At 47.2% G+C, this 22937-nt stretch overlaps 1 protein-coding gene across 7 annotated transcripts; it reads right to left on the reverse strand.

The window, feature by feature from the left end:
- Window positions 1-533: 533 nt before the first annotated feature.
- Window positions 534-14567, reverse strand: ASL (argininosuccinate lyase). 7 transcript variants are annotated; one of them, XM_015594646.2, is made up of 18 exons: window positions 14448-14567; window positions 14205-14259; window positions 11496-11579; window positions 11065-11259; window positions 10590-10673; window positions 10241-10297; window positions 10000-10097; window positions 8744-8821; window positions 8595-8672; window positions 8151-8203; window positions 7765-7827; window positions 7460-7574; window positions 7249-7333; window positions 7079-7138; window positions 6780-6863; window positions 5876-5956; window positions 5613-5719; window positions 534-5506 (listed from the first exon to the last, which is right to left on the reverse strand). In XM_015594646.2, the coding sequence occupies exons 2-18, from the start codon at window positions 14214-14216 to the stop codon at window positions 5362-5364; spliced, it is 1479 nt and encodes a 492-aa protein (XP_015450132.1). In that variant the 5' UTR covers window positions 14217-14259; window positions 14448-14567; the 3' UTR covers window positions 534-5361. The 7 variants fall into 7 exon arrangements, 6 of the variants coding, with proteins under 6 accessions (XP_015450132.1, XP_024907300.1, XP_015450134.1 ...); XM_025051532.1 differs by having other exon boundaries at window positions 11496-12345; window positions 14448-14508; XM_015594648.2 differs by lacking the exon at window positions 11496-11579.
- Between the last annotated feature and the right edge of the window lie 8370 nt (window positions 14568-22937).

Below are 22937 nucleotides of genomic sequence, written 5' to 3' on the forward strand. Positions count from 1 at the left end.
CCTTTGAAAAGAAACGAACTTCTGATACATGCTACAAGATGAATGAACCTTGAAAACATTATGCTAAGTAAAAGAAGCCAAGCACAAAAAGCCACATATTATATGTATCCATTTACATGAAATGTCAAATAGATACGTCCATAGAAACAGAGAGATTAGTGGTTTCCAGGGGTTTGGGGGAGATCAGGTTGGTAGCTTGAAGGTGTGAAAGTTTGGGTTTAGCTGTTATAGGGAGGGGAAGGAAAGCTGAGCAATAACTGAAAAACTGAATGTTTGGCTGAGCTTATAGACCCAACCTTGAGCATTCAGATGGCTGCAGGAATTGGGAAGAGTTTGGGATTTAGAGCAAGTTGATGAGTTTGCAGAATTACTGTAGGCAATGTGGCGGCGGCTGCTGAGGCAGGGTAGGCTGGAAGAACCAGTAAACTTTCAAGAAAAGGAAGAAAGTGAGTCCCATAAATTCTAAGCAAACTAATGAGCATTCAGAACAGTGTATGGCACATGTAGATATACTCATTTGTTAAAAATAATAGTATTTTTATATCAGGTTTATTGAAGTATAATTCATATACCATGCAAAGACAATTCAATTGGGTATGAAGAGTCTTTTCCACAAATGGTACTAAAACGAAGGGATTTCCACACGGAAAAGAATGTAGCTGGATCCTTTCCTCACACCATATACAAAAATTAACTCAGACCTAGGGAGCATGAAGTAGTACCTAATTTCGGTTTTGATTTGCATTTTCCCAACAACTAAAGATGTTGAACATCTTTTCATGTACTTATTGGTCACTTGTACATTTGGAGAATACTTTGACCATTTTTAATCGGGCTGTCTTTTTATTGCGGCATTATAAAAGTTTATTTTATATTCTGGATACTAAACCCTTACCAGATGTATGACTTACAAACATTTTTCTCCCATTCTGCGGATGTCTTTTCATTTCCTTTGGAGCACAAAATTTCTTGCGGGTTTCCTTCTTGGGTGATGAAATATTCGAAAATTGATTGTGGTCATGATTGTACAACTCTGAACATACTAAAAACTATTAAACTGAACACCTTAAAAGAATTTGCTTTGTGGCATGTTTATTATATCTCAGTAAAGCTATTATTAAAGAATGAAACAATGAGTAAAAGGAATGGATAATGTGCATTTAGAAAATAAACTGGTAGGTACTGGGACCCAATACAGTTTCACTTCAATACAAATTCTATAAAACTAATAAAACTAAGTTCGGCGCTTTTTGGAAACTTTTGATAACATCCTTGATCTCTTTTGGACCTGGATAAGGTAATACTCTAACAGAGACTATTTGAATTTTAGCAAGATATTTGAAAAAGTCTTTTACGATTCGTTTTTGAAAAAAATGTAGAACGGATGACAGCATTACTCGGTAGAATCCTAGTTGGGTGAGTAAACATGTCCTTCAAATACCAATGAAAGGTAAGCTAGGAGAGTCTCATATTACATGCCATCAGCCTTCGGCCACAGCCTTTCTCTCAAAATTGTTTTTATTAGTGATTTCAAATGAGAAAAATAGATGAAATCCTGGACAAATTTTGCAGAAGTGAGAGAACCAAGCCAACTTTAACTGCATGAATTAATTACACAAAGGAAAATTTTAGTTTGCACTTTTTCAAAAAACTATGAGACATAGTTCCACAGTGCTCATGTAGAATATACCTCTGGAGTTTTGATGACTCGAAGTCTACCACCTTTGTGACTGCCACACATGTAGTGCAATCTCAGTGCTTCAATAGGGCATTACTCATCTTTTTGGGTACCATAAGCTACTAAACTAACAGCCATTGCTCCCTTCCTGTCTTCCTTAGTTATAGACCCTGATTTTGTTCAGAAGACAACAGGCTCAGTGAAGTGGGTCCTGCCCCAACACACAATGGATAATTAAAGTTTAGAATAAGAGCTAATAAGACAACCTCATTCCTTTTTGCCAGGCGCTTGCTTTTCAGCATCCCTTGCAGCCAAGAGTAAAAGATGCAAGAAAAAATAAAGAGAGAGAGAGATAGAGAGAAAGAGAGAGAAATTGGGATAAAAACTGTTAAGCAAACAGAAACCAGGACTTGGTGATTTGGGAAATTTTCAGCTTTGCAAAAATCCTAAAATTAGGAGATTCACTGTCAGGAAAGCATGCTTTAGAAAGCCTAGGGTATGGTTGGACAACCTTTTGCTAATGCCTGGAAAGGATCAAAAGGTCAGAATATTCTGTCGAGTGTGCTCTTTAAAAAGGGTTGGCACATGACTCATGGATGCCCTGAGATATCTCAGCAGAAACCAGAAATAGAGATGAAATTATCTAGTAAAGATCTGTGGAGGAACCTACTGTCTAATGAAGTGAACTCCTGTGACAAACACAGGAAACCCACAAAGTTCTTGAGAATGTTATACCAGCAAAATCACTACCAGCCTCGATTAAAAGGAATAGAGAGGAGAAAAATAAAGAAGGCTTTCAAAGTTCTTTCAGAATTCTACAGGCAGAAAACAGACCGATATGCCATTCAACTGTAAGCATGTACTATACTTTAGGAAGAAGAAACTGAGGGTAGTGGTGCAGGCCCAGAGGGCAGAGCCAAGAGCCACGGAGGATTATTCCTAGGCCATGAAATCTAATGGAGTTTTCCACATTGGATTCCAAAGTTGCTTGGAACCACTGACTCATTTTGTCCTTCCATTTTCTTCCTTTTTAAATTGAAATGTCTATAACTATTATCCTATGCCTAAACTAGCATTGTATTTGGGGAGTAATTTGTTTCTTGAGTTTATTATGTGTGAACTTACCACAATCATGAGTTTCATAGGCTCCTGGAGAATTTTGCCCCAGGATGAATTGTACCCAGTCTCACTCTATCGTACCTAATTTAGGTGATGAAATATGGGACGTTTGAACCGATGAGATTTTGATGAAATTTAGAACATGAGTTGATGCTGTAATGGGTTGAGACTTTGGGGGAACTTGGGATGGAGTGAGCGTATTTTGCATATGGGATGGATGTTCATCTTTGAGAGCCAAACAGCAGAATGTAATAGACTGAATAACCCTCCAAAGATGTCCATATCATAAACTTCCAAACTTGTGAATGTTATCTAACACAGTAAATGGAACTTTGTAGATGCGACTCAGTTAAGGATCTCGAGAGATTATCTTAGTGTATCCAGGTGCATCGAAAGTAACTACAAGAGTCCTTACAAGAGGCAGAAAAATCAGTCAGAAGATGTGACAACGAAAGCCCAGGGTCAGAGTCAGAGAGATTTGAAGATGTTACACTGCTGGCCTTGAAGATCGAAGAAGGGGCTACAAGCCAAGGAGTACAGGTACCTCTAGAAACTGGAAAAGGCAAGGAAACACACTCTCCTCCAGAGCCGCTGGAAGAAGCATTTCCTGCGGACACTTGTTTTGTCTCAGTCGAATCCATTTCAGACTTTTGACCTCAAGAATTATGTTGTATTAAGCCACCAAGTGTGTGGTAATTTGTTCTAGCAGCAATAGGAAACCAATATAAGGTTATACTGAGCCTTGGTGTAAAAAAATTTAAAGTAGACAAGAGACAAAGATTAGGCCAGTTGGTAGCAGAATAGAAACAGACATGGGCAGAGTCTGGAGAAAAGCCACATAAACTCTGCTCTCCCTGAGCTATGAGAGGCTCATTCCTTTTGTTCAGATCAGACCACATGTGGCCAGGACCACTCGTGGGAAGCACTGGGAGGCTGATTCTAGTTCAGGTTAATGGGGAACTTTTCATAGGATTGTCTGAAAGTAGAGTTCCCAATTAGATAGGAGTGTGCCCCATTGATGCAGGTGGTAGATCAGGCTTCGTTCCCTGTGTCACATGTATTACAATTACTGTTTTAATCCTATCGGCTGTTCAATGGACATTAAGTCCCTCCTTCATTTCTGAGACTAGATCTTAGGCATTCTCTGGATCAGCAATTCTGACGATAATGTGTACAAGAAGCACCAGGGAAGTTTGTTAAAATGCAGATTCCAAATCAGGGCAGCGTGGGACCCAGGGGAGGCTGACGTTGCTGATCTGCAGCAAGTTTAACCAAGTTCTAGAAGCCAGTGATTATCAAACTAGAGCACACATCAGCAACACCTGAAGGATTTGTTAAACCGGTTCCCTAGGCCCCACCCAGAACCTGATTTAGAACGTCTCAGTGGAGCCTGCGAGTTTCCATTTATAACAATTTATGACACTTATTCCAGGTAATAAGTGTCAGGAACCAAATTTTGAGAACCATTACTCTAGAACAGGGGTCCCCAACCCCTGGGTCGCAGACTGGTACCGGTTCGTGGCCTCTTAGGAACTGGGCCGCACAGCAGGAGGTAGGTTAACGGCTAGCATCACCACCTCAGCTCCAGCTCGGACCATCAGGCGATAGATTCCCACAGGAGCACAGCTCCCTGGTGTCAAAAAGGTTGGGGACTGCTGCTCTAGATTTTACCTGTGACCTGTAGCTCTAACCCTTTATGGATTTTAGTGTTGTGTCCCCACTGCTGAAGTTTTGCTTCTTTAGTCTTTTCACTGCTCCCAGAATCACTTGGGAGGGGTTATCGTTCTTGAGTTTAGCTTGTTTGTCTTTGTTGTTAATAAAGTGTAAATTTCAGACATTTCTTATCAGGACTTTGGTGAGGTTCCCGTAAAAGAGGTCTCTGCACCTCCACTGGCTCTGGGGACTCACTGCTAGTGAACACTTACTGTGTGCCAGGCCTGGCCTCAGGCCCCTTGCTGACTCAATGTGACAACCCCTCCTGTGTCTGTGATCCTCCATGGTTAGTGCCTGGGAATTAACTGCACATCACTCTCTAGGGTGGAGAAGGTGTCTTCTTAACCTGTGCATGAAGCTCGCCTAGGGCCGGACATCACACACCAAATATCTCATTCCCCTCAGGAGGGCAATGGTATGCTGTAGTTGTGCGTGACGGTCCAAGGAAGGGTGGGTTAAGCAAGGGCAGAATGGGAGCAGAGGAGCCTAGAGGGCACTGGAAGGAAGATGGACAGGGACTGACTGGGTTAACCAAACCCATCAGGTCCCACCAGGGCTCCAGGAAAGCCACTCCTGCCATGACACCCAGGCAAGTCACTGTGAAGCCGTGGAATGAGGGGGGGCGGGAGCGGGGGCCTGACCGGAGCAGAGGCTCTGACGAGATGGCTATGTTCTCTCCTCCCTTCCCCACCGGGGAGTTGCCATCCTTGCCGTCTCTCCACTTCCTTGATGACCTCCACTGCCCCTCAACGGACCCCCCAAAAGCCCACTGCTGAGAAAGACAGGCTAGGCAGGAAATGCAGCAGCCTCCTCTCGGGCCCACTTTATTTGAGAGCGGGATGGGGAGGAGGCTAGGCCTGTTGTGCCCGCAGCAGTGCTCGCACCTGGCCAATCTGCCAGTCGACACTGGAGCGGGCGGTGCCACCCAGGGCAGCATACTGCTCCACACTGTGCCCATAGTCCCACACACGGCTCACATCACCAGAGAACAGGTGGCTAGGGGAAAAAAGGAGATGGGCTAGGGCAGCCCAGCCACTCCGGCCTCAGGCGACCTAGCCTCGTCCCCTGGGAGGCAGGAGAGGGAGAAGAAGAGGGGCTGCACCTGATGGTCTGTAGCTCCTGCAGCGACAGCTGGTTGAGGGTGACCCCTTTAGTCTCAGCCAAGAACACAGCTTTCCCAGAGGCCTCGTGGGCTTGACGGAATGGCATCTACGGGCGCCAGGTGGAAGGCAGCGCTGACACAGGCTGCCTCTGCTCCCTGGTCTGCTCTGGGTGCCCGTGCCCTCCTTGACCACCCCTGGTGAAGAGTGGCGGGGGCGGCATCGCTGTTCCGTCACCCATCCACCCCAGGAGCCCCACACATACCCCTTTGCGGACCAGGTAGTAGGCGAGGTCAGTGGCCAGCATGTCAGGACTAAGAGCCCGCGCCATGTTCTCAGGGTGAATCTGGGGGCACAGGCATGGGAATGATAAGTCCCGGGGACCCTGGGGCCTGAAGGTGCCAGCCCCAGGCATATACCCTCAGTCAGGATGTCCCCTGCCTCGGAAAGATCCACTCTCTCCCACTCTGTTCTGCTCTCTCTGCTCTAGCTATCTTTTCAAAATTTTTAGGTGTGCTACTGGGGTTGCCTTTAACTTTTCAGAGTCCTTATCTTTAGCATGCATCAGAATCACCTGGAGGATTTACCAGAAATACAAATCGCTGTGCCCTACCCCTGGAATCTCTGATACGATAGGTCTAGAGCGAGGCCTAGGACCGACTACTACCAAGTTCTTAGGTGATGCTGATGCCGCTGGTCCCAGAAGCACACTTTGAGGACCACTGCTTTATAGACACACCCTGAACTATTTAGAGATGTAACGATATGAAGGTGGGGATTTCTATCAAAAAGGGTGGGGGGTGGGGGAGAGGGTGATAGTATGTAAAGATAGCTGCTGAAGCAAGAACGGCCATGAAGTGATTATTGTCAAAGCCGGGTGTTGGTATGTAGGGTTTGTCATGTAGTCACTCAGCTGTTGTATACTGAAACTTCCCCTAATAGAGGATTACAAAGGAAATCTAGTCAGGCCAGATGGTGGGACTCCTTGACTCTAACCCACTGCCATTCTATTGCAGCAGCCTGAATTTTGTCCTTTCACTGTTCCTTAAGGGAAGGAACAAGCACATACCCCTCTCCCTGCCCCAGGTCTTCTGGACCACCTCTCAAGATTACCCTCCTGGCATGCCCGCCCGAGTTTAGGGACCTTGGGGAGAAGAGGCATATCTTGCCTGCAGCGTAGAGATGACGCCAGTGGCCACCTGGAGGACGGCACTCATGGTATCTGACACTTCAAACACAGCTTCCTTATCCTCCTGGTAGGCACATGGCAGGATGTGAGGGCCCAGCGGCCACATCCCCCACCGGGGCACCCTCACTCCCTTCCACTGGGAACACTCAGCACCTTGCACACCCCTCACCGAGGGAGGAGAGAGAGCTCTCAGGGTAGTCAAGGGCCTGTAAGTGCCAGGGCCCTGTAACTAGCATGCGGTGCATATGCAGTTGGGTGCCCCCTGCCCCAGGTTTGCACCTGTAAGTCCTTGTTGTAGGTGCTTGGAAGTCCCTTGAGCGTCATCAGAAGCCCAGCACACTGAGGGTGGAGTGAGGATCAGGAGGCTGGACCTCGGAGCCCATCCTGGAAGTTCCCTCAGGACCCTCCAGGTCAGCCAGAGGCCCTGCCCCACTGCCTGCCCTTCTCACCCGTCCAAACACTCGCCCCGCCTTGCTCCGGATCAGCTCCAGGCTGTCTGGGTTTTTCTTCTGGGGCATCAGGCTGCTTCCAGTGCTGGAGACAGAGATGCTGGGGCTCAAGGGGCTCTCCTGCCCCTTGGCTGGTCTGATGACTAGGGTGAAGAGGAAGAAAGTCATGCTGGTGGGAGCAGAGCTGGGACAAGGCAGAGTGCCGCCTTACCTGTAGGCATCTGAGAGCTGCACAAAGCTGAATTCCTTGGTGCCGTAGAGGATGAGATCCTCAGCCATCCTGCTGAGATGGGTCATGCACAGCGAAGCCCAGAACAGGAACTCAGCTTGTGGGAGGAAAGGGAGAGCAGGCTCTCTGGTCACCAGGCCTCTCTTGCTCCTAACCCAGCCTAGAGAATCTCCAGGCAGACCATGAGGGTTGGGGGCTGGGGGGGAGGAAACTGGAGAGAAGCCAGGGCTGGCAAACAAAGGTGGGGAACAATCCAGAGAATAGGTGGGTTGGTCCCCAGGACTCACCCACAAAGTCTCGCTCACTGGTGGCATCCATGCTGTTGATACTGATGGCCCCGAAGTTCAGTTCTGGACGAAGGGGAAAAGTGGAAGGCAATAGGGCTGGGCTGGAGGGCAAGGAGGGGCCACTGCGACCAGGAATGAGGTTGCCCACCTACCTCCCCAGGGACCCCTTTCAGAGTGGAGGGAGGGAGAGGGTCTCTTGTACAGGACCCAGGAGGGAGGCGGAAACCCTGAGTCTACCCAGGGACATGCAATCCCACCACAGGCCTTCCCTTGTCTCTCTAACTTCAGTGTCCATAGGTAAGAAATGAAGGTGTCGCCCAGACCCTTGCCCTCTTTGCAAGACCCGGTGGGAGCTGATGGTGATATCCCAAAGAGCGGGGACTCACCTGCTTGGAGCAGCTCCCGATCCACACCCAGAGGATTGCCTGCAATGGCCCCACTGCAGGGACAGGGGATTCAGAGTGACCAGGGCTCCTGGCAAACACGCCCTGACACGTGCACGCATGCACACCCAGAGCTGAGCTCTGGTTGTCAGGGCTACAGCCCCGTCAGCTTGGTGTCTGACACTTGTCCCCATGTAGGGGACATAGCAGGCTGTGGGCAACTGGCTGGCTCTCTGGAGCTGCTCTGGAGAGCCCTGCCCTTGCTCTGACATACTTGCTAGCTTAGTTGTTCACATTTTAGAGAGAAATGTGAGTCCATGCAGGGTCCCTGGCTTTCTGTTCCTCTCTGTCCTTCCTGGCTCCTCTTCTGTCAACTCCCAAGGGCCATGCTAACTATGTGGCAGCACCTCTCTGCCTCCACCCTTGGCGTCCTGGGACCTAACTCACCTCCCTAGGGGCAGGATGTTGATCCGCTTCTGCACCTCCAGCAGCCTCTCAGAGTCTCTGGTCAGTGCCACGGCATGGCTGTGGGAGCCAGGGGTAAGGAAGGTCAGAGCAGCCTAGGGGCCCTCCCTTCCATCACGGTTCAAACTCACCTCAGGATCCAATGGCTCCAGCGGATGGGCTGAGCCCTCTGCAGGTGTGTGTACCCTGGGAAGAGGATGTCACGTTCCCTGTAGAGGAAGAGCAGGAGCGGGGGCCTGAGGGGCTCAAGAGGCTCAGGCGAGGCCTGCCTGTGACACCCAGACTCTGCAGGCCTGGGCCCTTCCAGGGAAAAGCACGGCAGCCTACAAAGGATCTGCCTGCATGAGCGACCGAGTGATCTCCTGGAGACAAACGTTGTAAGAAGGCCCCACAGCTCTGGTCAGAAGTGGGCCAGAGCTGTAGGGCCTCCTGGGGGCAAGGCTTGGATTACACCTTCAGCTTGGGTCTCTACAACTTGAAGCAAATCTCAGAAGAGTCCAGGGCAGGGGAGGAGGTGTACAGCCAGGGTACCACCTGGTGGTGGCAGCCATGTTTGTGAGCATGGGAGAAGCTCCCAAGGAACCCAGAAGACCTGGGAGCACTTCAAAGTAGGTAGGGCAGAGGTGCTGTGAGTGGTGGTTCTAATTTGTATTTTTAATAAACAGCTTTATTGAGATATGACTCACATACAATTCACCCATTTAAAGTATACACTTTAATGTCCAACCACCACCACATCAATTTTAGAACATTTCACTACCCTCAAAAAGAAACTGTATTCATCAGCAGTGCCTCCTCATTTCTCCCAGTCCCTACAAGGTGATACTGCTTGTTTCCCCCCAACTGGTGAGGCCTGTGAAACAGGGGTAACAGAGAATTGGGGAAGAGGAGGGATAAGCCCTGTCTCTGAAACCAAATACAGACATCTCAGCAGTCAAGGCACAGAAGCCAAAGCTTGAGATGAGGCTGTGGGGAGGGAGCCTTCGGCTCTGTTCTTTTCCAGCCATGCTGGGTGAGGATGAAGGACGTGGGGCACAGGCAGGCTGAAGAGTGACTCTGGCTGCCCCAGCACTGTCAGCCTCTTTCCTCAGGATTCAGGGCACCTGCCCAGTGCCTTACTTTCTTGTTTATGAATCTTCAAAAGGTGAGCTTGCCTGCTGTGCTAGGCTGGCATGGGGGTAGGAAACACTGCAATAAATGCCCTGCTCCCGGCTGCTCTGCCTCACTCAGTCCAGGAGTTCTGGGATCCCCTGGACCCTAGGGCCTGGCTCCCTTACTCTCTGCATCCCTGCCACTTAGGTCTGCTATTCAAACTATCTCAGGAGAGAAGAGATTCTGGCTGCCCTCATGCCCCTCTCTGCCACCTGGGTGTCCCCAGGAGACTCACGCCTCTGCCCGATCCACCATGGTTCTGATGAGCTCCCAGAGGAGAGCAGAGAGTGTCGAGCAGTTCTGCCGCATCCACAGCCTGAGATCTGTGACCACCTGTGGGGGGGAGGAGGTGGCACTCAGGGAGACAGATGTGTGGCTTCTCTGGGGAGCTGGGACCTCTACAGAACTCAAACTCTGTTGTCTGAGCTCCCCAAGGTTGGGAAGCACAGGGTGGGGGGCAGAGGGGCTGGTGGCACCTGGTCATTCCGACTTCGTCCTGTGTGCAGTTTCCCTGCTGTTTCACCAATGAGCTCCTAGAGGTGGAGGGAGGCATGGGTCAGGGTCTGCTGCTCACTCATGGCCCAGTGGGGCCTGCCCAGGTAAATGTGCTTCCTCCGCACCCTATATCCCACCCCCCCCGCCATATCCCGGGGCCTTGGTCTTGGTCTCGCCCAAGTCTCTGCCATCTCTGCTGAGGCCTCCTGTTCTGAATTCCCACCTGTACCTCATCCAATGACAAAGGGAACAGAATAATTGTTGCTTATGCTCAAAGTGGCCCAGGGAAAGGCAGAGAGAGGAGGCCAGAGAGGTGGGAGACGGTTGTACCTTCAGACGCCGCTCATTGGCCGTATGGATGTCCTCATCATTGGGGTTCAGTTTGAAGGTGCCCTGGGCCCACTCCTCAGCTACCTATAGCAAATGGCAGCGACTCGGGGGTCAGGCAGGCGGGCATCATCGGCCAAGAGGGCCCAGCCCTGTTCCCACTCTCACCCTGACCACTGACTGTTCCTGTATTGGAGCTGAGTCCTGGGAGCGCTCCACAGGAAGGATCTGTGTGCTCCCACCCCCCAGGGAGCATCTCAGGCCCAATGCACCTTTGCCCATGAGCCATGAGGCCATGGGGTATCAAAGGGTGACAAGAGACAGTGAGCACAGCACATGGGTAAAGGGCATCTCTCTAGGTGTATAATCATAAAAACTGAGGAGCTTGGGATGATACCGTAATCTGCACTCGGAGATTTGGTGGGAGCCAGGGCCATAGGGAGGGGCTCTTGGGTGGGCCTTGGGGCGTGGGGAGTACCTTGTCCAGGCCATGGAGTATCTGGTCCATCTCAACCTTGGTGAGGAGCCCTGCTTTCTCCAGGCCTCGGCTATAGGCCTTGCTGCCCTGCACATCCACTTCCCACAGGTGTCGGTCGTAGGTGATAGACGAGTTGAACTTCTCCATGATGGGGTCCACTGCACCCACAAACCGGCCACCCCACAGCTTCCCACTCTGGCCAGGAGAGCAGGAGCTATTAATACCCTTTTCCCCATCGAGAACAGTGCCTCTTACAAAGGGCCCTCAGGAGAGTTATCAAGTGAGATGGCGGTGGGAGCCAGCAGGCAGGATTATTCTCACTGGACAGATAAGGAAACTAAGGCTCAGAGAGAGTCAGGAACTTGTCCAAAGTCACTCAGGGAGTTACTGTGGGAATGTGGCTGTGCACTGAAGTTAGGGCTCTTTCTCACCACATGAGACTGCTCCAGGGAAATGGTGGCAGGGTACAAGACACTCCCGAGACCACGGCAAAACTTCTGGGGCCTTTCCTGCCACTGACCAACGTGAGAAGTCACTCTGGAATCCAGAGTTTGAATCCAGCTCCGATGCACCAATGATAACAGTAGTAATACTGGCGCAACACACGCTGAATTCTCACTGTTTGCCAGGCACCATTCTAATTGCTCGCCATGCACTGACAGCAACCCTCTGAAGTGGGTACCGATACCATTCCGCTACAGAGAAGGGGAAACCGAGGCACAGAGCAGTTATGCGGTTTGTCCTCACTGGGGGTCGGGGGTGGGGGGATAGAGCCAGGTCTGCAGCCCAGCAGTCTGAAGTCACAGCCCACGGTCTGAACCCCACATCCTGTCAGGACATCTCTGCCAGCTCTCCTGACCTGGACTTTTGCTGTAGAGGCAGGCAAGGAGGCACCTGAGGGGCCCAATCAGGCTCGAGTTATCTGCATGTCCCATACTTGGGGCAGGGCCTAGGTCTCAACACCCACCACATTTTTGAAAAGCGCCCCTGACACACCCATTATCACTGGCCTTACAGGAGGTCACTAGCTGACCCTCTGCCCCCCAGGAGCCGAGGGCAGAGGAATGGGATAGAGACATGTCTGCTTTGAAAGAGGGCACAGGCCAGGGCATAGGACAGATGCGGGGTGGTGAAGAACACTTGAAAATCAGTCCGAGGGCCCAGAGTGCCAAGGATCAGAGGAGAGCGTGCCGGGATGGAGGTGTGCATAATACTTCACTGGCATCTTTTCTGTGGAGTGGGGTTTAAGTGGCCACTGGGGATACGTCCTCTTCTGTTCCCCTGTAATGTCCCGGGCCTCTGTTAGTCACCTGACCATGGGCATGTTATATAATCTCTCTAAGCCTCGGGGTTGATGAATTTTGATAATATTTGCCAAGTGCACACATAGCACAGTGCCTGGCACTCAATAAGGACTCAGTAAATTCTAGGTATTACTAAGGAAAAGGCCGAAGACTGCCGAGGCCAGGGTGTGCCTTAGCTTGGCTTCTATGTGCACCATGGGGCCTCTACCATGCTCTGGCCCCAAGCTCTGAGCTGACCCCTCAGTTGCCTTGGCCAACAGAGGACTCTGCCCTGCAGAAACAGCCCCCGCTCCTTTCAATCTGGGACTGCCCTTTACTTCTCTGCTGCCCCAGCAAGCCTAGATCTCCAGCAAAGCACTACTTGGGGCCCCAGTTCTGACTACTGGGGTCAGGGGGCCAGGGCCAGCCAGCAAAGATGGAGAGCAGCCTGCCCCTCAACCAGAGGTCTGGCACTGCCTCTGGCAGGCCCCTAGACCCCCTGCCTGGGTCATTAGTAATAACAACTACTTAACAAGAGAAGCTGCAGCCAAGCTAATTAGTGCCAGCCCACAGACGGCCTGGGGCACACAGAGGTCACCTGGTGCCCTGGTCTCCTAAAAGCAGCCCATTCTGTCTTGGGGCCAAGCTTCCACCCCACTGGCAGGCTTCAAAGGGCCCCAGGAAGACGTCAGAGTGAGATGCCACCACCTGGGCACTGAGGAGAAAGGGAGGTCCAATGTGGTGGGAGAGGGCACTGGTCCAAACCAGGGCACAACTGGGCCAGAACAATTCCTTTGGGGCCGAGACCAGGGGCACTGGGTTGGGCTGCGATGAATGAACAGCCAATTTGAGCATGCACAAGGGAAATTCCTATGTTGTTACTGTTAGTATCATTAGCCACCATTTGTTGAACATATTGCTTGGCCCTGTGTTCGGCATTCTATATGTGGGGTTCCACCCTCCTATAAGGTGGGCACTGTCACCCCTATTTTACAAATGAGAGGTTCAGGGAGATCGAGTGACTGCTTCAGAAACCAAGTCTGCTTGGCTCCAAAGTCCAGGCCCTGCTCCCAGCCCACCACCATGACCCAGAAGCTAGCAGCACAGGCATTCTTATCCCAGTTACTCAGATGAACAGACTGAGGCCCAGGAGGAAGTGAATTGCCAGCTAATGAGGGCCCTAAACACTGGAGTCAAGACCTCCTGCTTCTCAGGCCCACTGAGATCAAGCAAACAGCCCCTTTTACCCAAAGGATTCAAAGCCGTGACCTCATGATCCAGTACCTGACAGAGGGAGGCAGACAGCTATTATTACCCCCATTTGCCAGAAAAATCAACTGAGGCCCAAGGAAAGGAACTTGTGCCTCAGACTCCTGCCACTCAGTGGTCAGGAAGAGAACCGAGGGGTGTCGTCCCCTCCCCCCCACCCCGCCAATGAAGAGAGACCAGTGAGACAGGAAGCTTCTGGGCACTGAGGCCACTGGGGCTGCAGGGCACAGCCCTCTACCTCCTGGCTCTTTCTACCTGCCAGAGTCATGTGGACTCTGCTACACGGGGACAATTGCTGCAGCAGGAAGTCTGGTCAGGACCACCTTCCCAGCAGTGTGCTTTGGTGGGTTTGCCACACTGACCGCCTGAGGAGTGGTGGGAGAGGGACAAAGGCCTCTCCCGGGTTCCGGCAGGTGCGCCAGGGAGTGCCCACCGCCTGGAGACTGGAAGGGTAATTATCAGGAGGGCTGCCGGAGGCAGGTCTGGCAGCAGGGGATCCCCACGAGTCCCGACCCTGGCTGACTCCCAGGGTGCCCCTTCCCCTTCTTTGAAGGCTCGGAGGACCGGGGTCCCTGAGGTCCCACTTACCTCCGATGCCATGTTGGGTGGTTCCTCGTGGTCCAGGAGCTTCGAGCCTCCCGGTCTGGAAGACAAGACCTGGCTGACGACCTCCTCGGCCCCCAGGCGCAGTCCCTGGGGCGGGGCCAGCTTCGGGCTCCAGCATCGCGCTTGGCCGAGTGCAGCAGGTGGCGAGGCGGACGTGGGCAGCGCCTCGGTCCTTGGTGTCCTCCGCTCCCGCCCGTCCCCCACATTCGGCCACCGCGTCCTCACCTCCGCCTGGCCTCTCGGTTTGCCTTTGGCCTGCCAGTCCGCAGGCTTTTCTGGCCCCGAGTGCGTCAGCAGCAGCCGCGACCCGTCCCCGCCTCCTGGCCCCGGCGGCACCAATCCCGGGAGGCCGGGCGAGGTGGGCTTTGCTTCCGCCCTTCAATCCCGGCTGTGGGCGGGGTCGTCACGAGTCCCGTTTTGGGCAAAGCAACCCCAGAGCGTGTGTAGGAAATATTCTAGGGCACTGGAGATACTGGCTAGGGGTAGAGGCGAAGACGCCGGGCCGGGCCGGGCCGGGCCTGGCGGAGCCCACAAGATACATAATGTGAAATGGCATGCCGATCGTACAGAGTTATGTGCTAGGTACAGTTAGATACTGAAGAAAAAGAAATCGGCATAAGAAATGACGCCTGCCTCAAGAAGCTTTAACAAAGCACCGACAAGGTGTGCGCGGGGGGAGGAGGGGCCAAGGAGTCACAGAGGGTAGTGCAGAGCAGAGCGGGTGTCTGTCTTGGTTACTCAGGGAAGATTTCCTTGACATGATTAACTAATTATTCAACAAAAATAACAGTCTGGGTTCTAGGCACCGCGGGTACAGCCTGTAACTCCTGCCCTGGAAGGGCTTTTAGTGATGTTCCCTGAGTTGGATCTTGGAAAATAAGAAGGAGTTAGCTCAGTGAATATGACAACATTCTCAGCAGGGGGAGCAGCCTGGGCAAAGGCCTGGAGGCCAGAATGTAAATGGTCTGCTTGGCAAACAGGAAACCATCTGAGTGGCTATAACAAAGGGTCAGGGCTTGAAGATGGGAGTGGGGAGAAGAGGTGGGGCAAGATTGTGAAGGGCTTTGAATGTCAAGGGAGAGAATTTGGTGTGGGACCTGTGGGTCAGAGAGACCAATGACTGGGATGCTTTGTGGGTTGAAGGTTTTAGACCTCACTCAGGAGTGGAGTTCCTAGAATGGATCAAGACTTCTCAAAGAGTCTTCCCTATGCCTGCAATGTCCTTCCCTCACTGTCTGTCTTGCTATCTCCCACTTCTCCATCAGTATTCTAGCCAAGCATCATCAGAATCAGGAAGATCCTCAGCTGATCCTGGTGGATCCTGGATCCAGGTGCTCCTGAGGGATCCTGACCATAGGAGCATCTAGCAGTCTTTCCCTGAATTGGGAACTCTATAGCTGTGGCTTCTGAGTCTTCTCCCCCACTGAAATGTGAGTTCGTTGGAAGCAAGACTTCATCCATTTTACCTCTGTGCCTCCCAGCAGACCACTAGGTGGACAGGAAAACCCATGAGATCAACTATGAGCCATCTGGTCCTGAAAACTGAGAGAGCACATGGCAGGTCCCTAGGATCTACCTGTTAGTGTCTGAAGCGCCTGACATCCGTTCCTGGGAAGCCAAGTGTGAAAGCCACTGGCAGTCTGCAAAAGGAAGTCACATTCCTGAATATCCAGCAACATACTGGAGCCAAACACTTTGGCAAAAGAATTGAGACTTGAAAAGGAGTTAGGGAAGATATTTGAGGGCAGGGCTGTAACTACAATAACTAACGTGGGTAACTCATCAGGTTCCAGGCTCTGCACTAAAGACTTCACATGACTAATCTCATTTCATCTTCACAACAATCCTGTTTACAGATGAAGAAACTTAAGCTGCAAGGGGTAGGGATTATAGGATGTGCCCATGGGCATACAGTTAGAAGGGTACAGTTTGGCTGCCCAAACTGTACCATATGACAGAAGAGAGACTGTCACCCCAGGTTTGCTTGTTGCAAATAGCAAGCTTGGCCTGTGCGGAGGCCACTGCAAGGTTGGGAAAGGGGACTTGGGAACAGGAGGAAGACAAGGAGGCAGTGTAAAGGCTTGTGAAGAAAAATATCCAGACAAATCAAAGGAGTCTGCAGCTAAGGCCCTGAAAATAGACACTAAAGTGGACATAAACCTTGATACTGAGGAAACATCTTTAGCATTAATGACTCATGGTAGCTGAGTAGCCAAGGTCGCTCTGCAAAAGCTGAAACCCTTGAGCAAAACTTCCGGGAGGCTAAGAGAGGCTTGGAGACGTATGCGTGCCAGTGGCCAGTCTGTCACCAGTGCAGGGAAGATGGGCAGGAGGAATGGGTCATCGCAACCACCAGGAGGCCACCCTCTGCTATCAGTAGTCCATAGAGAGGTCAGAAAAACGGCTTCGAAGGGTGACTATCTCAGGCCTTCAAGAGGTAATACTCAGCTCATACAACAGTTTAGCTGTTCCTGCTGCAAGTGGAGGTTTAGGTAGATCCTACGTTTTGTGGGAGCATGACTGGAAGGAAGACTGAGCTTTGGGCCAGCAGTTGCAGACGCCGCATTCTCAGGGACCTCTTTGATCACCATCAGACCCAGTTCCTGTTTACACTGCAAGGATGGGGCTGTTGGGTTTTGGGGATGGCGTGAGTCTATTGCCAAGCAACTGCTAGGGTTGTCTGAATCTTATAATGCAACAGAAATGATAGCTGGGATTGGATCAAATTCTCAAGCCTTATTAAATGACAGGTGCCCAAATTCATTATTAGGAGACCCAGACTATAAGAAATGCTAAGGAAGTTCTTCAAACTGAAGGGAAATGGCATCAGGTGGAAGCTTGGGTCCATGGGGAAGGAATGTTTAGAATTTTTTCTCTCTTCTTAATTTCTTTAAAGACAAATAACTTTTTAAACTAAAACTGGCCTTTTGAGCCACGCTTCTCTTGCTCAGGCCCGCTTCCACTTCTGGAAGTGTACTTTCCCTTCTAATAAAGCTTTTCTTTTCTGCTGGGGCGGGGGGGGGGGGGGGGGAAAGATAAACTAAAACTGACAACAATGTATTGTTTAGTTTTATAACAAGTGGAGGAGGCTACTAATGGAATTATACTGCTATAAAGTTCTTAGACTATATATGGAGAGGTATAATATTAATTCAGGGAAAACTGGGATAAGGGAAGGATTCATATTGTAATGTTTAGAGCAACCACCAAAAAAAGTACATCTAAAAACCTAATGGAGAACATGAAATAAATTTAAAAATATTCTCAATCCAAAAGAAGTCAGGAATAAAGGACACGAGTACTGATAGAAAAAAATAACAAGATGATAGACAAACGACTACAGTTGACCCTTGAACAATACAGGGGTCAGAGGAGTCGACCTCCACACAGTTCAAAATCCATGTACGATTTTTGACTCCCCAAAAACTTAACTACTAATAGCTTACTGTTGACCGGAAGCCTTACTGATAGCATAAACAGTCAATTAACACATATTTTGTATGTTGTATATTGTAGTCTTACGATAAAGTAAGCTAGAGAAAAGGTAATGTTATTAAGAAAATCATTAAAAAGAAAAAATACATTTACAGAACTATATGTATTTATTGAAAACATCTGCATATAAGTAGAGCCACACAGTTCAAACCAGTGTTGCTAAAAGGGTCAACTGTATATCAGTAATTACACTAAATGTAAATGGATTAAACACTCCAATTAAGGCAGAGATTGTCAGAATGCATTAAAAAAGTAGAGTCCAACTCAATGCTGTCTAAAAAAAATTACTTAATATACAAAGACGAGTTAAAAGTAAAGGGGTAAAAAGATATAATATGTAAACACTAATCATAAAAAATCTGTAATGGACAAACTCATATCAGACAATGTAAACTTTAAGGCAAGAAATATTACCAGAGATAAAGAGGATTATTATATAATGATAAAAGGGTCAAGTAATCATTAAGTGCTGACAATCCTAAATGAGTATGCTCCTAATGACACAGTTTCAAAATATATGAAGCAAAGATTTAACAGAACTAAAGGGTAAATAAATAATCCAAAATTACAATTGTCGATTTTAACATCCTATTTCTGTAATGACAGAACCAGTACAGAAAAAGTCAGGAAAGATATGGAAGATCTAAGTAAGATCATTCTCCAACTTGACTTAATTGATATTCAATAAATTCTATAAAAATGCCACCCAAAACAGCAAAATAAATTTTTGGTGCCCTTTGCAAGCAGCAGATAATGATAATTTTTGTTTTTAAAAGTGACCCATAAAAATGTTTTACAGTATGAATATATACCATGGAACATAACTCAGTGATAAAAAGAAATGAAGTACTGATACGTACAACAACTTGGCTGAATAGCTACAAAATTTTGTGCTTAGTGGGGAAAAATAGCGAAACCCTAAAGAATCAATCAGTATTGATTCTACTAATACAGCATTTTTTAAATGACAAAATTTTAAAACTGGAGGACAGAGCAGTAGTAGCGGAGGCATTTATAAAAGGACATTATGTGATGTTGGAACTGTTCAATATTTTGACCATGATGATAGACACATAAACCTACACAGGTGATTAAATTACATAGAACTTAATATGTATGTAGACACACATAAAAAGAGAACAAGTAAAATGGGGAAATCTGAATAAGATCAATCAATTGTATCAATGTCAGTATCCTGTTTGTGATATCATACTATAGCTTTCCAAAATGTTACCACTGGAGGAAACTGAGTAGAGAGTAAAGGGATGTCTCTGTGTTATTCCCTTCAACTGGGGTTTATTTTAAAATGCCACAAAGACAACGAAAAGGAGTGAAGTGGGTAAGATAGATTTGTAAAATATCAATAGCTGTCGAAGTGGGTATGCCTGAATCTTTCCAAGTGTTTAAAAATGTTCATAGTCCCACTGTTAAAACCCTAATGAACCTGGATGTGTGTGTGTGTGTGTGTGTGTGTGTGTGTGTGTGTGTGTGTGATGTATGTATCAGCATTGTTGAGGTATAATTGAAATACAATAATATACAATTATTTAAAGTGTACAATTTGATATATTTTGACATATACATACACCCATGAAACCACAGCATAATCAAGATAGCGAATGTATCTATCATACCCAAAAGAATCCTCGTGCTTCTTCATAATTCCTTCCTCCTGCTTCTCTCCATCCATCCCCAAGGAAGCACTGAAATGCTTCTTATAACCATAGATTAGTTTGTGTTGCATTTATTTCTATCTATATAGATATAGTTATAGTTAGAGTATATATATTTATACATACATATACATTCATCTGGCTTTTCTCACTCAGCATAATTATTTTGAGATTTATCCTTTTTATTACATGTTTCAATAGTTTATTCCTTTTTATCAACAGGTAGTATTCCATTGTGTGGATGTCCCACATTTTTTTATCCCACTGCCTATCGATGGATATTTGAGTTGCTTCCCATTTTTGGTTATTACAAATAAAACATGTATCTACAAGTCTTTCTATGGACATATGCTTTCATTTCCCTGAGGTGAATACTAGGAGTAGAATGGCCGGATCATATGGGAAGTGCATGTTTGTCTTTTTAGGAAATTACTGAAGAGTATTCCAAAGTGGTACAATTTTACTTTTCCCACCAGAAGTATAGAAGAGTTCCAGTTCTGTACATTCTTGTCAACATTTAGAATGGTCAGTCTTTTTAACTTATTCACTCTTATAGGTACATAATTGTATCTCATTATTGTTTTAATTTGCATTCCTCTAATGACTAATGCTGAGCATCTTTTCATGTGGTTATTTGCCATCCATGTATCTTCTTTGATGAGGTGTCTGTTCCAATTGTTTGCCCTTTTAAAATTGGGTTGTTTGCTTATTCTTGTGTTTTCAGAGTTCCTTATATATTCTGAATGTGTCTTTCATTCAGATATATGCTTTGCAAACATTTTCACCCAGTCTGTGGATTGTCTTTCTGATTTCTCATATAAAGATATCAGTCATTGGATTTAGGACCCACCCTTATTCAGTATGACCTAATTTTAACTTGAGCACAATGCAAAGACCCTAAACAATATCCATTAAACAATAACTCCCCTTTGCCCACTGCCCCCAGCCACAAGTAATCACCAGTCTACTTTCTATATACATGAATCTTACTATTTTATATATCTCATAAAAGTGAAATAATATATTATTTTTCAATTGGTGACTGGCTTATTTCACTTAGCATAATGTCCTCGAGGTTCATTCATATTGTATGATGTGCCAGGAGTTCCTTTCTTTTGAAGGCTACATATTATTCCATTATAATAATTAATTTTGTGTGCCAGCTGGTCTGGGCTAAGGGATGCCCAGATAGCTGGTAAAACATTATTTCTGGGTGTATCTGTGAGGGTATTTCCAGAAGAAATTAGCATTTGAATTGGTGAATTGAATGAGTAAAGCAGCCCTCCCCAATGTGGATGGGTATCATTCAATCTGTTGAGTGCCTAAATAGGACAAAAAGTTGGAGGAAGGCTGAATTTGCTCTTGCTTTGCTTGAGCTGAGAAAGCTGTCTTCTCTTAGCACTCCCGGTTCTCAGGATTTTGGATTCAGACTGGGACTTACATCATCAGGGAGCAAGCTAAGAACAAGTGGCTAATAAGATCATTACCAAATGTCACATGACAATCAATTGTCTTTTTTCGAGTCCATGTGTTAAAAAACAAAAGTTGGACAAGGAGTCTTGAGGCCTGGGGGTTGTTGTATTCTCATATGCTGAATTAAGATCGACTGTACATAGAGCTGAGAGTGCAGAAGCCAGCTTGAAGGAATGCTGCATGGGCTGGCAAGAGACCCAATTCTATTAATTATGAATAAAGACACTTGTTAGTGACCCAGGCTGGGCAGAGGCCTTACCACTGGCAGCACTTTAGTAGGGTTCAAGCAGCACTTAGTATACTGGAGTATGCTTCATGACACACTCTGAGAGTCAGAGGTTCCAGGGGTTGAACCTTAGACTTATTCTTTTGGTGTGATTGCAGGTAAGGGACTTAATCCTTCGGAAATTCAGTTAAAAAAAAAAAAGATAATGATACCCATGCATTGGGCATTGAGGGAGGAAGAAATTGTGTATGTCCTATATCTGATTTGTATTAAGTAGTCAATAAATGGTAGTTACTATTATTAAAAAATGAAGCCTTAGTGGACCAGGATGATGCTAGTTTGAAATAGTACTTAGGACTACTATTTATACAGTGCTTTTATGTGCAAAGTGTTTTATGTGTATAATCAGTTATTTATTGCTGCAGAAAAAAACATCCAAAATTGTAAAACAGCTGCCGTAATTATTGTTATCTTTGATCATTCTGGAGGTTGAATGTGTTCAGCTAGGAAGTTCTGGCTTAGGGTTTCTCATGCAGTTGCTGTCAGGCACTGGCTAGGGCTGGGGTCATTTCAAAGGCTTCCTCATTCACATGTCTGATGCCTATGCTGGGAAGACTCAACTGGCGGAGGCTGCAACAGTCCGTATAACTGTGTGGCTGCTATTTGTGGTTCTTCTAGCATGATGGTTTGAAGGTAGCTAGACTTCTTACAGGGTACCTCAGGGCTTCAAAGACCTATGTCAAAATGGAGAAAGAGAAAAGAGACATACACACAGAGAGAAAGATTACACTAGATGGGAGCTGTATTGCCTTTTCTACCCCAGCCTCAGTAGTCATGAAGTGTCACTTCCCCCGCCTTCTGTTCATTAGAAGTAAATCACTAAGGGTGGTCATCTTCAAGGAATGGGAGATTAGCTCCCCACTCGAGGGAAGAGTGTCAAAGAATTTGCAGGCGTGTTTTATTTTATTTATTTATTTATTTAAATTTTATTTTCCCCCCATTTAACATTTATTTATTTATGGTTACATTGGTTAACGATATCCAGTAAGTTTCATCTGTACACTTTAACAGTAAGGCATATATATATATTTACACCGTATGTCCACCTCCCATAATTAGATTTCTTTCTGTCACCACATATGTGACCCCATCTACTTCCCTCCACCCCCCACACCCTACCCTCTGGTAATTACTAGTCTATAATCCATGTCCATAAGTCTCTGTTTGTTTGTCCTGTCCCTTTGTTGCTTTCAGGTTTATATCTTACATATAAGTGACATCATGTGATTTTCAACTTTTTCTGTCTCGATTATTTCACTTAGCATGATTATCTCGAGGTTCATCCATATTGTCACAAATGGCAGTATTTCATCTCTTCTTTTTTTATTTTTTATTTTTTAATTTTTTAATTTTTTTTAAATGCCAGCTTTTTTTTTTTATATACTATATCTACATAATTTTTTTAAACATTTTATTTTTTTATTTTCCCCCTCCCTCCTCCCTCTGGTAACCACTTGTCCATTGTCCATGTCCATGAGTCTCTGTTCATTTGTCCTGTTCATTTGTTGCTTTTAGGTTTATTTCGCACATATGTGATATCATGAGATTTTTCAGCCTTTTCTGTCTGGCTTATTTCACTTAGTATGATTATTTCAAGGTTCATCCATGTTGTTGCAAATGGCAGTATTTCATCTCTTCTTAAAGCTGAGTAATATTGTATATATGTACCACAGCTTCTTTATTCAGTCTTCTATCATAGGACACTTCGGTTGCTTCCATGTCCTGGCCACCGTGAATAATGCTACTGTGAACATTGGTGTGCAAATATCTTTTTGGATATATGTTGTG

This window comes from Pteropus alecto, unplaced genomic scaffold (genome assembly GCF_000325575.1).
Source record: "Pteropus alecto unplaced genomic scaffold, ASM32557v1 scaffold68, whole genome shotgun sequence".
Lineage (NCBI taxonomy): Eukaryota > Metazoa > Chordata > Mammalia > Chiroptera > Pteropodidae > Pteropus > Pteropus alecto.